The 16,021-nt window shown below is 34.4% G+C and overlaps 1 protein-coding gene across 1 annotated transcript; it reads left to right on the top strand.

Annotated features, from left to right (window-relative positions):
• The first annotated feature begins 14,164 nt into the window (after positions 1–14,164).
• Positions 14,165–16,021, top strand: LOC145258043 (general transcription factor II-I repeat domain-containing protein 2-like). The gene has a single exon (XM_080115769.1). It carries the CDS (start codon positions 14,165–14,167, stop codon positions 16,019–16,021), a length of 1,857 nt encoding a protein of 618 aa, XP_079971895.1.

The raw sequence follows: 16,021 nt of genomic DNA, 5'->3' as shown, positions 1-16,021 counted from the left end.
CAGTTCGTTATTTACTATGCCTCCCCACGGGACAGAGTTAGACACCAGGGTCGTTTTTTAACGTTATTGTAACGAAAATCGAAAATTGAAATACTATTGCATTCGAAGCGAAACCAATGATATCTACTTAGTTGTCATGTCACAGTAATAAACATTTTCAAAAATTACGAAAAACAATAGGGTAGAAAATTAATTATAATGAATATAGTTTTCGGAGATAATTAGCGAAAATTGAGTTTTGCAAAAAAAAAAAAAATAATAATAAAATAAATAAATAAAATAAAATTAAAAAATAAGAAGCCAGAGAGTTTAGGGAGTTGGGCAGCAAGATGTCTGTTCACATTACGCTTGAACTTCTGCATGTCAGTATAGTTGGGAAAGCAGGAACCCGGAAGGGAGTTCCAAAGTCTAGCAGTTCTGAGGAAGAAACTATTAGAGGAGAAGGCTTTCTTACATCTAGGGATCTCTACTGTGAAGGGGTGGGATTTTGCTGCTTGTCAGGTTTGTCGGGGATATTTACGTTGAGGGGGTACAAGGGCTTGTAATTTGTAAATTCACCATTAAAATACTTGTAAAACAGGCAGAGGATGCAACATTTCGTCGATGGGGCAGAGGCTGAAGGTTAAATGACAGTTCAGGTTCGTGACTCTCTTTTGAACCCTGTCCAGGAGTGAGAGACTAGTAGCAGATGCAGCAGCCCAAATGTGACAACAATAGTCCATACATGGGCGAATGGTGGCCTTGTTAAGGTACAGGATGCTTTCAGGCGTAAGTAACTTTCTAGCATGGTAGAGAGAGCCCACCTTCCTTGCTGCAGCCCTGGCAATGCTCTTAATGTATCTGTTCCAACTCATGTTCCCCGTGAATGTTAAGCCGAGGAGTTTGAAAGAAGTACTTGCAGGTAATGTACCTTTAGCCATAGCTATTGGTTGTTGGTGAGGTTTCTTGTAATTATTGAAGGAAATGAGCTTAGTCTTGGCAGCATTGAATGTGACCATCCATTTTTGTCCCCATTCCACTGCAGATTGGAGGTCTTCTTCTAGTATTTCTGCCATTTCCTTAGATATGTGTTAACTATGTGTTAATATTCAATAAGCAAAAAAATCAACATGGCCCCCAGTTGCCATTTTGTAGACCAAGTAGCAGCCTTGACTTTGTGATCAAAAACCAAGATTGAGTCAAAACGGAACGAATCGACGAGATTTCTGTGAATCTGTTTAGTTTGTATCTTTATGAATTTATGTGGAGAGAGCGAGTAGCACAAATAAATTCAGCAAAATCCTTTGCTTCATTTGCATTTATTCTACATAAAATATTTTTCATTTTAAATTAAAACTAAATTTTACTTAAAAATAAAAGTTGTTTAAAAGTTTGTAGCAACAGCTATATATGGGTTGGGCCATATATAGCTGTTGCTACAAATCTTTGGCAGAGACATTCTAATAGCAATCACCATTTTCAATGTATAATCATGTTAACACGCCAGTTCCCATCAGATCACCGAAGTTAAGCAATGTTGAGCTTGGTTATTACTAAAATGGGTGACCAATTTGGAAATTCCAGACACTGTATGTAAGAGGACGTCGACACTGTCGTATGTTTCAAGAACCTAACATCGTCATTTCCCCTGACAGGGATATGCATGCAACTGGGGACTACTTGTGAATTTCATACTTCCATGGAACTTTCTCCTTCAGCGGAAGCCGGTTAAACCCGAATAGGGTTAGTGCTACCACACACACACACACACACACACATTGTTTTCAACATACACACATATATAGTATACGCAAGCTCACAACATCGTAATTTGCCTATCCGCACACATGCGATAAAAGAACTATGTTACGCTTTGTGTGCAGTAGTACAACAAATAGTCCGGAATGTTCTAGAACTCTCCTATATAAGCTTTTGCATGCATAAATCAAATCAGTTCAGGATGTAGTTCTATGAATAAACATCATTGCTACTCGACTCCGTCTTGCGGGATGTTAAATCACTAACTTGTCTTCACGTGCATCATGGATCTAAATTCTCGGCATGAAAAGTCACCATATCGAACGAGGATTAATTAACAGTTTCTCTTCAGATTTCTTCAGCTCAACCTGGAGCCAAGAGATTTCGTCCATGCTGGATGTTAGATTACATAACAGGACTTTCCGCGCGTTATGCACCTTAAATTCCCAATATGGAAAGATTATCATATCTAATGAGATTTATTCTTCTTGACAACTCTGTTATTGCAAACTGCTATTTTCATATGTATGGAACACGGGAAAAAAAACAAAAAAAATAAAAAAAAAAACAAAAAAAACAAACAAACAAACAAACACACAAACACACATACACACACACACACACACACACACATCATTTAAACATGCAATGATTTTATTTTCCCTCCAGAAAATAACTACACGTGTTTCCTCTCAAAATGAAAATTCATAATCATGAACTTTTTGCCTTTTCTTCAAGACACACATTAGCAAAGACTGTCTAATGAACACTTGTTGAAAAAACTTTGATGTTGAAATAATTTAAATTAATTTTTTTGTTAATAAATGTTGTTATTTTATCCGAGTTCTTATTTGAATGTTATTTTTTTCCCCCAAAGTTATTAATTTATTTTAGATTTATGTGGATATGGATGTGATCTGGTAGGCTCCTTCTGAAGTTGGAGATCTCACTAAATTTATCTTTAACGGTTCTGTAGCCACAGTCCCATATCTGGTATCTATATCTATATCCGCCGAGAGTCCTATAAGTTGCTTAAATTATTTGTCATTCTAAAGTATAGATAAAAAGTTAATTGAAAATGAAAATTGTTTGAAAGCTGCTGAACTTATTTTTCATTTTTTTTTTCTTGCATTTATTCTACATAAGTAAAAATACAAGTTGTTTAAATTGTCATGAAATGCAAAAATGATGCAGCAATGAATTTTGATGAATTTATTTGTGCCATTCGCTCTCTCCACATAAATTCATAAAGGTACAAACTGAACAGATTCACTGAAGTTCCGTCGATTCGTTCCATTTTTAACTCAATCTTGGATTTTGATCGCAATGTCAAATCTGCTACTTGGTCTACAAAATGGCAACTGGGCGCCATGTTGATTTTTTGCTTATCAAATGTTTACATATATTTAACCGTGCATTTCTTGAGTTTCGATGGTTAAAATAAATTAAATTTTTACACGAAATAACTTTTTATGTTCATTTTGAATGCCTTATTTTTCTCATATCACTCACAAACCTTATTTAGCAACATTACCTAAAAAGGGAGGTAAATCTTTTCTGAAAACTGCAAATCTTTGGCAATTCAGCAAAACTTAAGTATGTGCACTAATATATGGATAAAACTAATAGGGGGACATGGTTTTGAAATCACTTTTTTATAGGTTTTGGATTACTTTTTGATTGTGTTTGAAAGGTTAAAGCCTAAAGTTAATTTCTAAAAAGAAAAAAAAATTACATGTAAAAAAAAAGTTATAATATAAAATGTTTTCATAGCGGTGGCGGAAAGTGAAACATTAAGTTAAATAAATTCATTGTAAAAATCCCTTGAAAGATAAATATTAGTTTTCTGAGACTATTTAAAAGATAATTATTAAAGTAAAGTTTTAAGATATTGAATTAAATAATAATAATGAAAAATACCTCATTTGTAAAAGAAAATAGCTTATTTAGCCTTCAAAAGCGATATTTTAGTAAGTTTCAGCTTTGCACAATCAAAACAAACAAAAAGTTGTTGCATATGAGTTCTACGGAAACCCAAAATGTCAGATAGTTAATTTTATTTTCAAATTCATAGAGGAATAGAAAGATTATTATACCTTAATTTCAGTATTTTTGAAAATTATAAAAAGTATTCATTAATTTAGGTAATCCTATTTGTTGTAATAAAAAGGAAGTCTTTATTTAATTAGAATATTTATTTACTTTTTTACATGATAACTCGAGTTCTCAAACGTGTTGTAACGATAAATTAAAGTAATCCTTTTTAAAATAAAGTGAATGTTCATTTTAAGTGTGAAAAAAATGTCAATCTAAATCATTGATTACACTGACAATTTATTCATTGAAAAGATAAGCAAAACAATTTATTAATAATTAAAGAGAATACGGTGGATAAAATACAAATCCTGTCTGTTTCCATTTTGCTACAATTTTGTCCATCCGTATTTGTCTAAATTAATTGTTATTAAAAATAATACCAATTTTTTTAATTTTTGGTCTCCCGACAAAAGGAGGGTGGACCTGTAAATTCACTCTTGTCCGTTCGTTTGTCTGCACTTTTTTCAATAACTACATCTTGGAATTTTAAAAAATTTTGCATAAACATTAAACATGATATAAGTAAAAAAGTAACAGTACGGATTTTCCTGGAAAACTCCGGTTGTCCCCCTAGGGGTTCCTTTCGGGTTAAAATGGCTAAAATCGACACTTTTGTGCTTATTAAAAAAAATTGATGACTTGGATTTTTATAAAACTTTCTGAAAAGTTGTAACTGATTTCTATATAATTTTGCTTGTCTATATTTCATGATAACTGTTGGTTGTGCCCCAGGGACTCTTTTAGGGCTAATAAAAACACTCCAATTTTGGGACTATTTTACCATATTTGTTTAAAATTTTCTGTGTATGTCTATTTAGCAGTTTTGCATGGTGCGGAACTCAAATATAAATTTGTTAAGGTACAAAAAAATGATGGACGAACGGACAAGAGTGAATTTACAGATCATTTTTTTTTTGTATGGTGGAGAACTCAAATTTACATATGTTAAGGCCTAAAACTGCACTCTTTGTTAATTTTCACCAGGATTTGACGTCCCCTGGGAACTTTTGGGGCGAATTGTGGGGGGGCAAATGCTGAACTTAGTTATTTTTTTTTATGCCTCGTTCACTGTGCACTCATGCACGCTTCACTTGTTTTTTTCTTAGTGATTTTCGATCTCAATTTTTCAATTTTTTTTTATTTTCATAATTATAAAAAAAAATTTTTATTTCGCTAATGTTTACATCATCATGCATACAAGAAAAATATTATAAAATTATATTTGAAATTTTTGTGAGAATTGTTATTAAAATCACATGGAATATTTTTTCAATTATATTATTTTTTTGGCGAAAATATTGAATAAGCAATATTGAAAAACAATGCTTACTTCAATGATAATGTAATGCTTTGAAGGATTTGTTATAATAAAAACAGACTAAAAGGGGAAATATAAAATAAATAACAATTTATTGACTGACTCTTGCAGATCTCATGGATGTATCTTTTTTTGCCTTTTTTCTAAGAAGAGTTCAGTAAAAGAAAAGAAGGTTTAACAGTCAAAGGGAGGTAATTCAAATTATCTTACATCCCTCTTTCAAGTCCCAAATTCATAGTGAGATTTTCTTTGGTGGTTGAACTTTTCTACCACTCTTTGTATATTTTACTTTGGGACTTTCCGAATTAAAAGGTTGGATATCCTGGTGTAGAGTTGATTGCACATCTGTCAGGTCAGTTTGTTTCATAAGATTATTATGGCTGTACTCAGGAATATCTCTGGATGTGTTTGGTAAGACGGACAATTCTGTCGATGTAGCTGTTTGATGAAACTTGATTTGCTCGTTTCTTTTTCGAAGATGGCTTCTATTTCTACGAAACAATTCTGAATCAGTCTCAACCAGGATTGATCTTGGAGTAACAATATCTACCACTTTGGCTGGGCTCGTTTTAGGTGTTTTCAACCAAACTTCCTGTCCTTGGGTAACAAGAGTTTCTTCTCTAGTTTTATGACGTTTATCAAAATACGCCTTTTGTTTCCTTTTGATCTGAACATCTGCTCCTTTGAATTTTTCAACATTTTGTTAATAATTTTCATTTTGGTGGGGGAGTGCTGGAATGCGAGTCCTGAGTTTCCTATTCATCAACAATTTTGCAGGACTTTGGCCATGCTGTAGTGGAGTAGTGCGGTAATTAAGTAAAGCAATGTAAGGATCACTTGACTTTTTTAAAATTTTTTTAACTGTTCTGCTTCACTATTATCTTGTGGATGATGTGGGTTGCTAGTGAAAGGAATAAAGCCATAGACTTTAGCAAACTCCAGAAAGTCTTTAGATATAAACTGAGGGCCATTGTCACTTATTCTCATTTCAGGTATACCATACTTAGCAAATATTGATTTGCAGTGATTTACGATACAACCTGCAGGGGTATTTTCTAGATGAGATGTTTCTATCCATCTTGAATAATAGTCTATGACTATCAGGTATTTGTGGCCATTCAATTCAAATAAATCCATCACAACTTTTTGCCAAGGGTAGTCAGGCAACTTGGTTGGTTGGTGTGGTTCTGGTGGATATTTTCATTCTTTTTCACAAATACTGCATTGCTCTATTTTTTCCGCTATTTGTTTTGAAAGGCCTGGCCACCAAACATTACTCCATGCCAGTGCTCTACATTTTACTATACCTTGGTGTCCCTCATGAAGACGATCCAAGATGTCTTTTTGAAGATCCGCAAGGATGATGAGTCAACTCTGATATAGTAAGAGTCCTTGGCAGATTGTAAGGTACTGCCTTATAAACCAGTAGGGTCTCAGTTGAGGGTCTTGCAATAACAGTTTAAGGCCAATGGTCCATTTTATAATAGTTCATGACTTGACTGCAGATTTTATCAGAGTGCTGTTTCACTCTTATTTCCTACAATCTCTTATCATTAACAGATGTTTTGTATCATTGAATGGATGAACATGTCCGTATCTGTCTCCTGCCCGAATTCATGTTTGGTTGGTAGACTGTTTGGAGCTCTAGATAGTGTGTCTGCTGTAACGAGATTTTTCCTATCAAGGCGTTTTTCATCAAGGCGTTTAGTTTTTAGTAATCCTAATAATGCCTTGTGATCTGTTTCAATTATGAACTCATGCAGTCCAATCAAGAATGCAGCAAATTTTTCACAACACCAAGTGACCGCAAGGGCTTCTTTTTCAACCTGAGCATATCTTTGTTCAGTTTCGGTAAGTGATCTTGAGGCATAAAATACAGGTCCCCAGTCACCCCCTTATTTCTGGAGCAGCACTCCATCTAAACCATAGGAAGATGCGTCAGCTGAAATTTTTGTTGGCTTATCAGCACTATAATGGAGCAGTATCGGTGCAGAACTCAGATTTATTTTTAGTGTGTTAAATGCAGTTTCCTGAGGCTCATCCCAAAACCATGTATTGTCTTTCTTCAGAAGATATTGGAGTGGTTTTGTGGTCTCTGCTAAATTTTCAGCAAATTTACCAACATGATTTGCTATCCCTAAGAGTCGTCGCAGTTCAGATACGTTTTGTGGTCTGGCCATGTTCATGGTTGCGTTAATCTTCTCTGGGTCTACTTGGATGCAAATGATTTGCCCAATAAATTTATTCCTGCTGCTTCCATCCTTTCTATCACCAGTTCCAAACACTGGTTATGCTCCTGCTGGCTTCTTCCACTAACAAGAACATCATCTATGTCACAGATGACCCCTGATATTCCTGACAAAATATGCATCATTTCGTGGTGAAAAATTTCAGGGCCTGAACTTATTCCAAATGGTAAACGTTTGTAGCAATATCTTCCAAATGGCATAATGAAAGTGGTTAGCTTGTGAGAATCTTCATGCAACACAATTTGATGGAATCCACTGTTGCAATCCAGTTTACTAAATACTTTGGTTCCATCAAGTTGAGAAGAATCATCTGGTCTGAAGAAGGTAGTGGAAATGTTCACGCTTCACATTAAGTTTAGTGAAGTCAACACAAAGTCTGATTTTACCATCCTTCTTTCCAATCAGTAGGCGTTTTGATCGGGCGGATGATGTCTTCACTTACTAATCTTTTACGCTCATCCTGGACTTTTTGCTTCGTAGGAAGTGCTAGTCATCTGGGAGTTGTAATTGAAAAATGTTGAGCAATCTCATACAAATGTATTTTATAAACATGATCCAGTTTCATAGTCCTATAAATATTTTTAGAAAATTTTGTTTGTATTGATGATTTCTGCTTTCTATAGAGTTGATTTTGTTCAACAAGTGTAAAGCTTTAATTGCTGGTCCACCCAAAAATGGTTCCCTTAAGTCTTTAACAATATACAGCTCTTGCTGTGAATTTTTTCTCCATAACAGAGTGTAGCATCTGTTCCCACCATCACTTTTATTTTGCTCTGACCTGGTCTATATAATCTTTTATCTGTCCGCTTTATTATAGGAGAATTTTTCCTAAAGAACCGGTCTGGTACTACAGTCGCATCTGCGCCTGTATCTAACCTGAAGTTGACTATTTTGCTGCAGATTGCGGTGGTGACTTTTATGTTAGCTTGCCAGTCAATTTTTTCTTCTTCTTCACTGTTTTTAATATTTCCCAATGAGATCGACCCTTACAGATTGACTTCTACATTCAGATGCATAGTGTCTGTGCGAGCCTTTTCTAGTCTCGCACAAAATCACACATTCATATTTCAAGCTATGTCACATACATACGCGCACACAAACATACACGCCCACGTCCACACATGTACCCATATTCACGCTTGCATACATACACTCACATTCATGTGTATAGACACACACGCTAACGCATACATATGTACTCACACACGCACACACGAACGCACACATGGACGACGTCACTTCCACTTTCTAAGGAATTATACACATGCGCAAATGACCACCGGAAACGGTATAAAACAAAGAGCAACAATCGGCTTCTTCCTTTTCGAGACTAGCCTCCTAGGTGGCTGGTCGGCGCGCTAGCCACCGCCGTTTCGGCGCGCGCACACGCATACCTCACGCCCACTTACTACTATGTATGGGGCACGAGCTAACAGACTGTACCTACACATTCACACTCTTTCTCTCTCTATCTACTACTTGCCTGAGAACACCTTAGCGTAGCTGACTACTAACTGATGACAACTCTCATATCCTCCTCTTTGTCTACACGCTGGATTCTCATTTCCACTACAATACTCACTTCAATTCCCACGCGCGAACAAACGATAGTGACCCGAACTTGAGATGAAAACACATTTCCTATTCTTGCTACAACACCAGTCCCGCAACGAACACTGGTTACACACGCGCAGACATGAACACTTGTTATAACTAAAACGTTTATTCTTTCAACAGCAAATAAACGATGTTTATCTTATCCATCAATTGAGTCTTTGTTTCCTTCAATTCCATTCGTTTCATTATTTTCTTGTGGCGAGCTAGGGTATTATACTTTGGTCCACAACATGTCCTAGTTTTTTGCACTTGTTGCATTTTTGCATGAATCGCTGGGCAGTCATCTCTGCCGTGTGAGGTAAAGTATCCACAGCGTGTGTACTTCCTTTCAATCATTTTAGTTTTATTCTGAAAATTGCGTTTTTCTAAATATATGATTTATTTGTGTATCTGATTCATGATTCAGGCCTTAGATATGTCAAGAGCAATTGCCCTAAAAAGGTTGCCTCCATCGAGAGATTTGCTAATCCTATGAGATATAACTGTAAGAGTTCAAAATAGACTTCGTAGCCTCGTAGGAGATGTCCTTTTCTCTTCCTTGCAACCTCTATCTCACAGAAGAGATGTTGCGAGTTTGTCTCTGATGTATCGTTATTTTCATGGAAAGTGTTCGACTGAGCTTCAATCTATGGTCCCCCCTCGCCAATCTTTCACAAGAAACACTCGTCTAGCTGTACACACTATCAATAATTCCCCCCACTCTTTATCTGTGCCTAAACCTAAACGTAGATTCCATGAACAAAGCTTCTTTCTTAGAACTGCACGTCTGTGGAATTGTCTTCCGTTTTCCTGCTTTCCGGCTGACTACAATATGGTTGTGTTCAAGTCTAACGTAAATAAGTTCTTGATGAGCCGTTCTATATAAGTTATCAAATTTACCAAATTTTCATTACTAATGATTACTATGTTGTCCAATTTCTACTGTACACTCTTTAACCCTTATCCTTGAGTGGCCTCTTGGCCTGGATAAGTGGTGATGCCTATGTAAAAAAAAAAAAAATATAACCTGTGACTGTTGTTTTGAAATTTTGTGTGCTCTACCAATTTCTAGACATTTATCTAAGGTACGGGTTTTATCTGCTAAAATTTTTCCCTTAAAATATCATCCTTCACCACAACAACAACTTGATCCCTAATTAGTCTGTCCGTTAATTGTCCAAAATTGCAACTTTTTGAAAGCTGGCTTAGAACTGCTATGTATGTTTCTATATTTTCTTCAGGTTCTTGTTTTCGAAGGTGAAATTTGTACGATTCATATGCTTCATGTGTTTCTCCGACAATGAATTCATCAAATTTTTGTATTACTTTTTGAAGATTATTTCGGTCATCCTCTGATGAATGCAACCCTTCAAAAATATCAAAACATTCCTCACCAATAAGAGAAAAAAAAACAGAAGTCTGATATTCCGAATCAACTTCATTTGACAATCGACTCGCCACAGAATAATTTAAAAATTCTGCCTAAATCTGTTCCAATTGCTCGCAACATTTTCTGACAAAGACATTTTTGGCGGGGGGAGGTATATTGGCATTGAAATTTCTTTGAGCCATAGTTTGAATATTTTTTGTTTTTATAAATAAAACACTATTTCTGTGAAGAAAATAAAATTTTTCTTTTTGATTCTTGGTGTTCCCATATTGCGTGTGTGCAATCAGTAATAGCAAGATGTCCATGTTTAAAAAAAAATGTTTTTTTCTATTTCCTCTTTGTTCTGCATATAATTCTTTTTTCTTTTCCACTTCTGATACCATGTAATGTTTTGAATGATTTGTTATAATAAAAACAGACTAAAGGGGAAATATAAAATGAATAACAATTTATTGACTGACTCTTGCATATCTCGGTGATGTATCTTTTTTTGCTTTTTTTCCAAGAAGAGAAAAGAAGGTTTAACAGTCAAAGGGAGGTAATTCAAATTATCTTACAGATAATATCGATAGTTTGAGAAATTGATTTTTTCCGAGTTATAGTGATTTCATTAACACAAAGTTAGGAGCTATTTTTTGACTGAAATATTACATTTTTTTTTTTTAATTAACATCTACAATGCTTTAATTTTTTTAGTAAATATAGGGATACGCTACAACAGAACACCGACCACTCTAATTTGGATTTTTAGGGGTAATCGAGGTCGCTGACAACGAATCTGCTAATCAAACCCGTCGCAAATTTACGGTTTGCATGGTATTAACCTCTGAACTCTGTTTACATTGGGGGAGGAGGCGCCTCCTCCCCCAATGTAAACAGAAAACAGTAAAATCTCCTAAGAATGTTAAAATGTATTCTAATCGGTAAATGTCGGCACGTTACTTACAGAAAAACGGTTAATTAAACTGCAGAAGCACCTGTTAAACCACAAGTTCTATTATTGAATCCTCCCCCTCAAAAAAAAGAACGAAAAACATAAAAATTTTGGTGCTTATGTTTTTGTAAACCGCATTAAGAACTACGTAAGACAAAAAAAGAAATTCAATATTTCAATTTTCGAATTTCACTACAATAATGAAAAAGGACCATTTACTCAATCCTGGTTGATGCTCTAGAGCAGGGGTCGGCAACCTACGGCACGCGTGCCACAGGTGGCACGCCAAGCAATTCTAATGGCACGCCGAGCCTCCAAATCTTTTAAACTTCATACAGCCAAAAGGAAACAGTTCTCCTTGGAATTATGAGGATATCTGCGATCTCTTGCGTACTCTTGCCACCTAAGTGCATGCCCACAACAAGAAAACGCGTTTTATTTTTGTCCGTGCGAACCGTAGGCGTTAGATGCTCCATGCTCGTTCAAAGTATGTTCTGTCAGATACTATAATTTTGAAATGCGTTTTGAATTGAGTCTGGTGACTCAGTCTCACCGACCCAGATGAAATACAACGTAGCGTGAGAGAGTTGCAAATGTAAAATTTAGTCAAAAATCATAATAAAAAAATCTAATAAATATATAAAAAGTAACTTATCAGACGAAAATAAATGACCATTAAGTAAATGAATGATTCCTCTACAAAAATCAACAATAAAAATAATCAAGAATTCATAAATTTGGAAATTAAAGCAATATTTTCAGAGATAGGTTGATAAAATCCGCCCAAAATTTCAACGAATCGCCGGAAGTTTTGTTTACATCAGCAGCAGCGCTGACATTTGAAATCTACGGATGCCTTGAAGTGTATATAAAATTTAACTTGAAATTATAAAAAGTGTATATGTAAACCAAAAAATCTTTTGACTATGATTATCTTAATTAAAATAAAACACTTACCAGTGATAATAACAACACGTGTAACATGGAGTTTATTTGTTTTTGTTTAAATTTATTTTAATATTTATACAAATAAAAAAACAATGCCGGAAAAAAAGTTAAGAAAAGTATATAAATTTTTATTTGTAATTATAAAACTTTTGTTTTTAGCTTTTTATTATTATTTAAGTTTTGTAATGAAACTAAGTATATGCTACCATATTCAAAATATGATAAACCTTATTAGGAAACAAATTATTTTTTGGTAGTCATTTTTTTTTCAATATCTGTCTGGCTGTCTGTCTGTCGTTCGTTTAGCAGAAAGAGAGAGAAAGAGTGAGAAATGATTATAATGTTCTGGAACAATATGTAAAACCCCTCCTTTTTTCACACTAAATGACACTATTTACCATCCCTTGTGAAGAGACGATGACTGGCAATGGGTCATTTTGGGGTTAAAGCTTACCAAAACAAAACAAACTTCCATTTTTGTTATCTCCCTATACTGTAACTCTCTAACTTACCACTTACCCTTTCTTTCACTAAGCTTGTCATAAATCTGTCATCAGCTCTAAGAGAGATTAAAAACACGTGGACTCTATTTGAAAAAAGGAGAATGTTTGTTGTGAGTACTTTAAGCTTTAAATAATGATTATAAATAGAAGGGATAACTTTCAGTTTATATTTTTTTTTTGTTTTTAAATATTTTTACATGGTTTTTTTTTTTTCGTAACATTTACTAAGTGTTCCGATACAGATAAAATAGCTATTTTAGCAGATCTTCGAAAGAGCAAATTTAATTTTAAGGGAAAGACTAAAGAAACTTTAATTTTTTTAGCATGATAAAAATAAAAAAATTACACAGCTCATAAATCTTTTTTAAAAAATAAAAGAATGTACATATTTTAAACTTTAGCGTTTATTTTCAAAATGAAGGGATAAAGGTTTAAAAAAAAACAACACATTATTTTATTCATTTTTTTATGATCTTTAAATAAAGATATAAATTAGAGTGTTCCGAGACGAATTTTTAATAGAAATTCATACTTTCATACTTTTAGACAGAGGGGGGGGGGTAAAAATAAATAAAAGAAGTATGAAAATGAATTTTTCAGAAAATAATTTTATTTCCATTCGAAAGAGCGTAGAATTTTACATAAAATCTGAAAAAATGAAAAGGATTTGATGAATAGAAAAAAAATTATCGATTTTTAAAATCATAGAAAATTTTCAAGAATTTACAAATTTACAAATTGAAATTGAAACTATTACGTGAAAACGCTCACGCGCAGTAAGGAAGCTTTGACTTTTTTGTGATATTTTTTACGATAAAATTAATTATATGAGATTTTATTTTAAAAAGTTTTACTTTTCTTTAAGAAAAATCTTTCCTAAACACAATGAGCTAAAAAAATTTTGAAAATTATTAGTTTTAAACATTTTATTTGCTGTTTGAAATTGAGGGGTGTTAAATTTAGGAAGGGTGCTAGAGTTACAGAATTGTTCAGTGGTCAGAATATGAATACAAGATAAGGTATAATTGCCTTTCAAATTCTTGAAATTGTACTTTTAATTTTCAAGCTCGTAACTGGGATTAGAAGAGATGAGCAATTTCGATCATCTTCATACTAAACAAAATGGTATGATTGGAGGAATACGTGGATGAAATATTTTTTTTAAATTGTGAATGCAACGCACGAATAGGATCCTAGCTCGAGCTAATCAAAACCTTTAGACTTTTTCTGGGACACCCTGTACATAATTTTTCTCCACAATTTTTATTAAAATGTATCCTGGTTCTCCCACAGCAAAGGCAAGAATAATTTGTTTGGTATTTTATATATATCATAATTGATGTTTACGTAATTAGGCCTATTTATATTTTCAGAATACCCCTGCTGTTAGATATGACTAAAAAGAAAAGAAAACTTGATCATCGCCCATTTCAAGACAATTGGACAATAGAATATGGATTTGTGGAACAAAAGGATCGTGCTGTTTGTGCTTTCTGTTGCGAAAGTGTTGTGTGTCGCACATCTAGTGTACAAAGGCACTTTCAAACCAAACATCAATCTAAGTTTAAAACTTCAGAAGAAAAAGGTGAAGCCATCAAAAAAGCTATTTCTGGTTTCAAAAAACAAACTGTTATTTTGAGCCAAGCTGTTGGAATGAAGAGTAAAGCTACTGAATGTAGTTACAAAATAGCCCAGTGTGTGGCTTTAAATGGTAAACCTTTTACAGATGGTGAATACATCAAAGAAGCTTTTTTGAGTGGTGCTGAAGTTTTGTTTCGTGATTTAAAAAATAAGGACATTATACTCTCTCGAATTAGAGAAATACCAGTCTCTGCAAGATCAGTTGAGAGGCGCATATCTGACTTGGCTGAAAATGTGACAACTAAGCAAACAACTGGATTAAAGCAATCCCTTGTATTTAGTGTCGCTCTTGATGAAAGCACCGATGTAAACGATGCGTCTCGCCTTGCAGTGGTTGCAAGATATCTCGAGAATAATCACATTTATGAGGAGTTGTGTTGTTTATTACCCCTTCATGATACAACCAAAGCAGAAGATATTTTGTGTGCATTTACTGGTTATTTTTCTAAACAAGACATTAACTTGAACAAATTATTCTGCGTAACAACCGATGGTGTTGCTGCAATGGTTGGCAAGAAGAAAGGATTTGTAAAACTTCTGGAAAATCATGTTGGACGCAAACTGTTAAGTTTTCATTGTATTATACATCAGGAGGGCTTATGTGCAAAGACCTCGTCTTTGGATTTGGTCTCTGTGATGAAAACTGTTGTTGAGATAATCAACTTTCTTATTTCTCGCTCTTCATTGGTTCACAGGCAATTCAAATCGCTTCTACAAGAAGTTGAGTGTGAATATGGAGATCTTCTGTTATACAACAATGTTCGCTGGCTTAGTCGAGGCAAAGTTTTAGCTAGATTTGTTTGTTGTCTTGAGGCTATTAAGATGTTTCTTGATGAAAAACAGAAACGATTCCCTCAGCTGAATGATGAAAGCTGGTTGTTGAAGTTGATGTTTATGACCGACATAAACACACATTTGAATGAGCTTAATTTGAAATTACAAGGACAGGGACAAACAGTCCTTGATCTTTTCAGCTATTGGAAAGCGTTTACAATGAAACTTGACATTTTTACCCGTGACATCAACATCAAAGCATTTAAGTACTTTCCAAATGTGAAAAATCATGCAAATCAATTCGAAGTGAACACAGATGAGCTTCAGGAGTACGTGAAAGCACTCAAAGCAGAATTCGAAAAACGAAGCCAGGACTTCTACATTCATGGATCCTTATTTTCATATCTGATTAAGCCCGACATGCTTGATTTGACAAATGCCCAACTGGAACTTTTTAGCTGGATGGACATTGATGATTTTGAAATGCAACAGATTGAATTTAGGTCTTCAGAAATATGGACATTAAAATTTGCTGAACTAAGAAAGTCTCTGGAAGATGAAAATTTTGAAAAGTCTGGTGCTATTCTGAACTGTTGGATCTCCCTCCCAAGCTCATTCATCTGTTTGAAGAAAATTGCTTTTGCTCTTCTCTCAGCTTTTGGTTCAACTTATTCTTGTGAGCAAATTTTCTCTCACATGAAAGCAGTGTTGTCTCCACGTCGAAGTCGTCTAACACCTGAACATTCAGAAAACTGTGTTAAGCTCAAAGTTACAAAGTATGTTCCCGACATTGAGGAATTGGCAAAGACCATGCAAGGACAAGGGTCCCATTAA

The sequence above is a fragment of the Euprymna scolopes genome, chromosome 33 (assembly GCF_053919585.1).
Source record: "Euprymna scolopes isolate OS-2025 chromosome 33, ASM5391958v1, whole genome shotgun sequence".
NCBI classification, from domain to species: domain Eukaryota; kingdom Metazoa; phylum Mollusca; class Cephalopoda; order Sepiida; family Sepiolidae; genus Euprymna; species Euprymna scolopes.
This window is presented reverse-complemented; position numbering and strand designations above follow the sequence as displayed.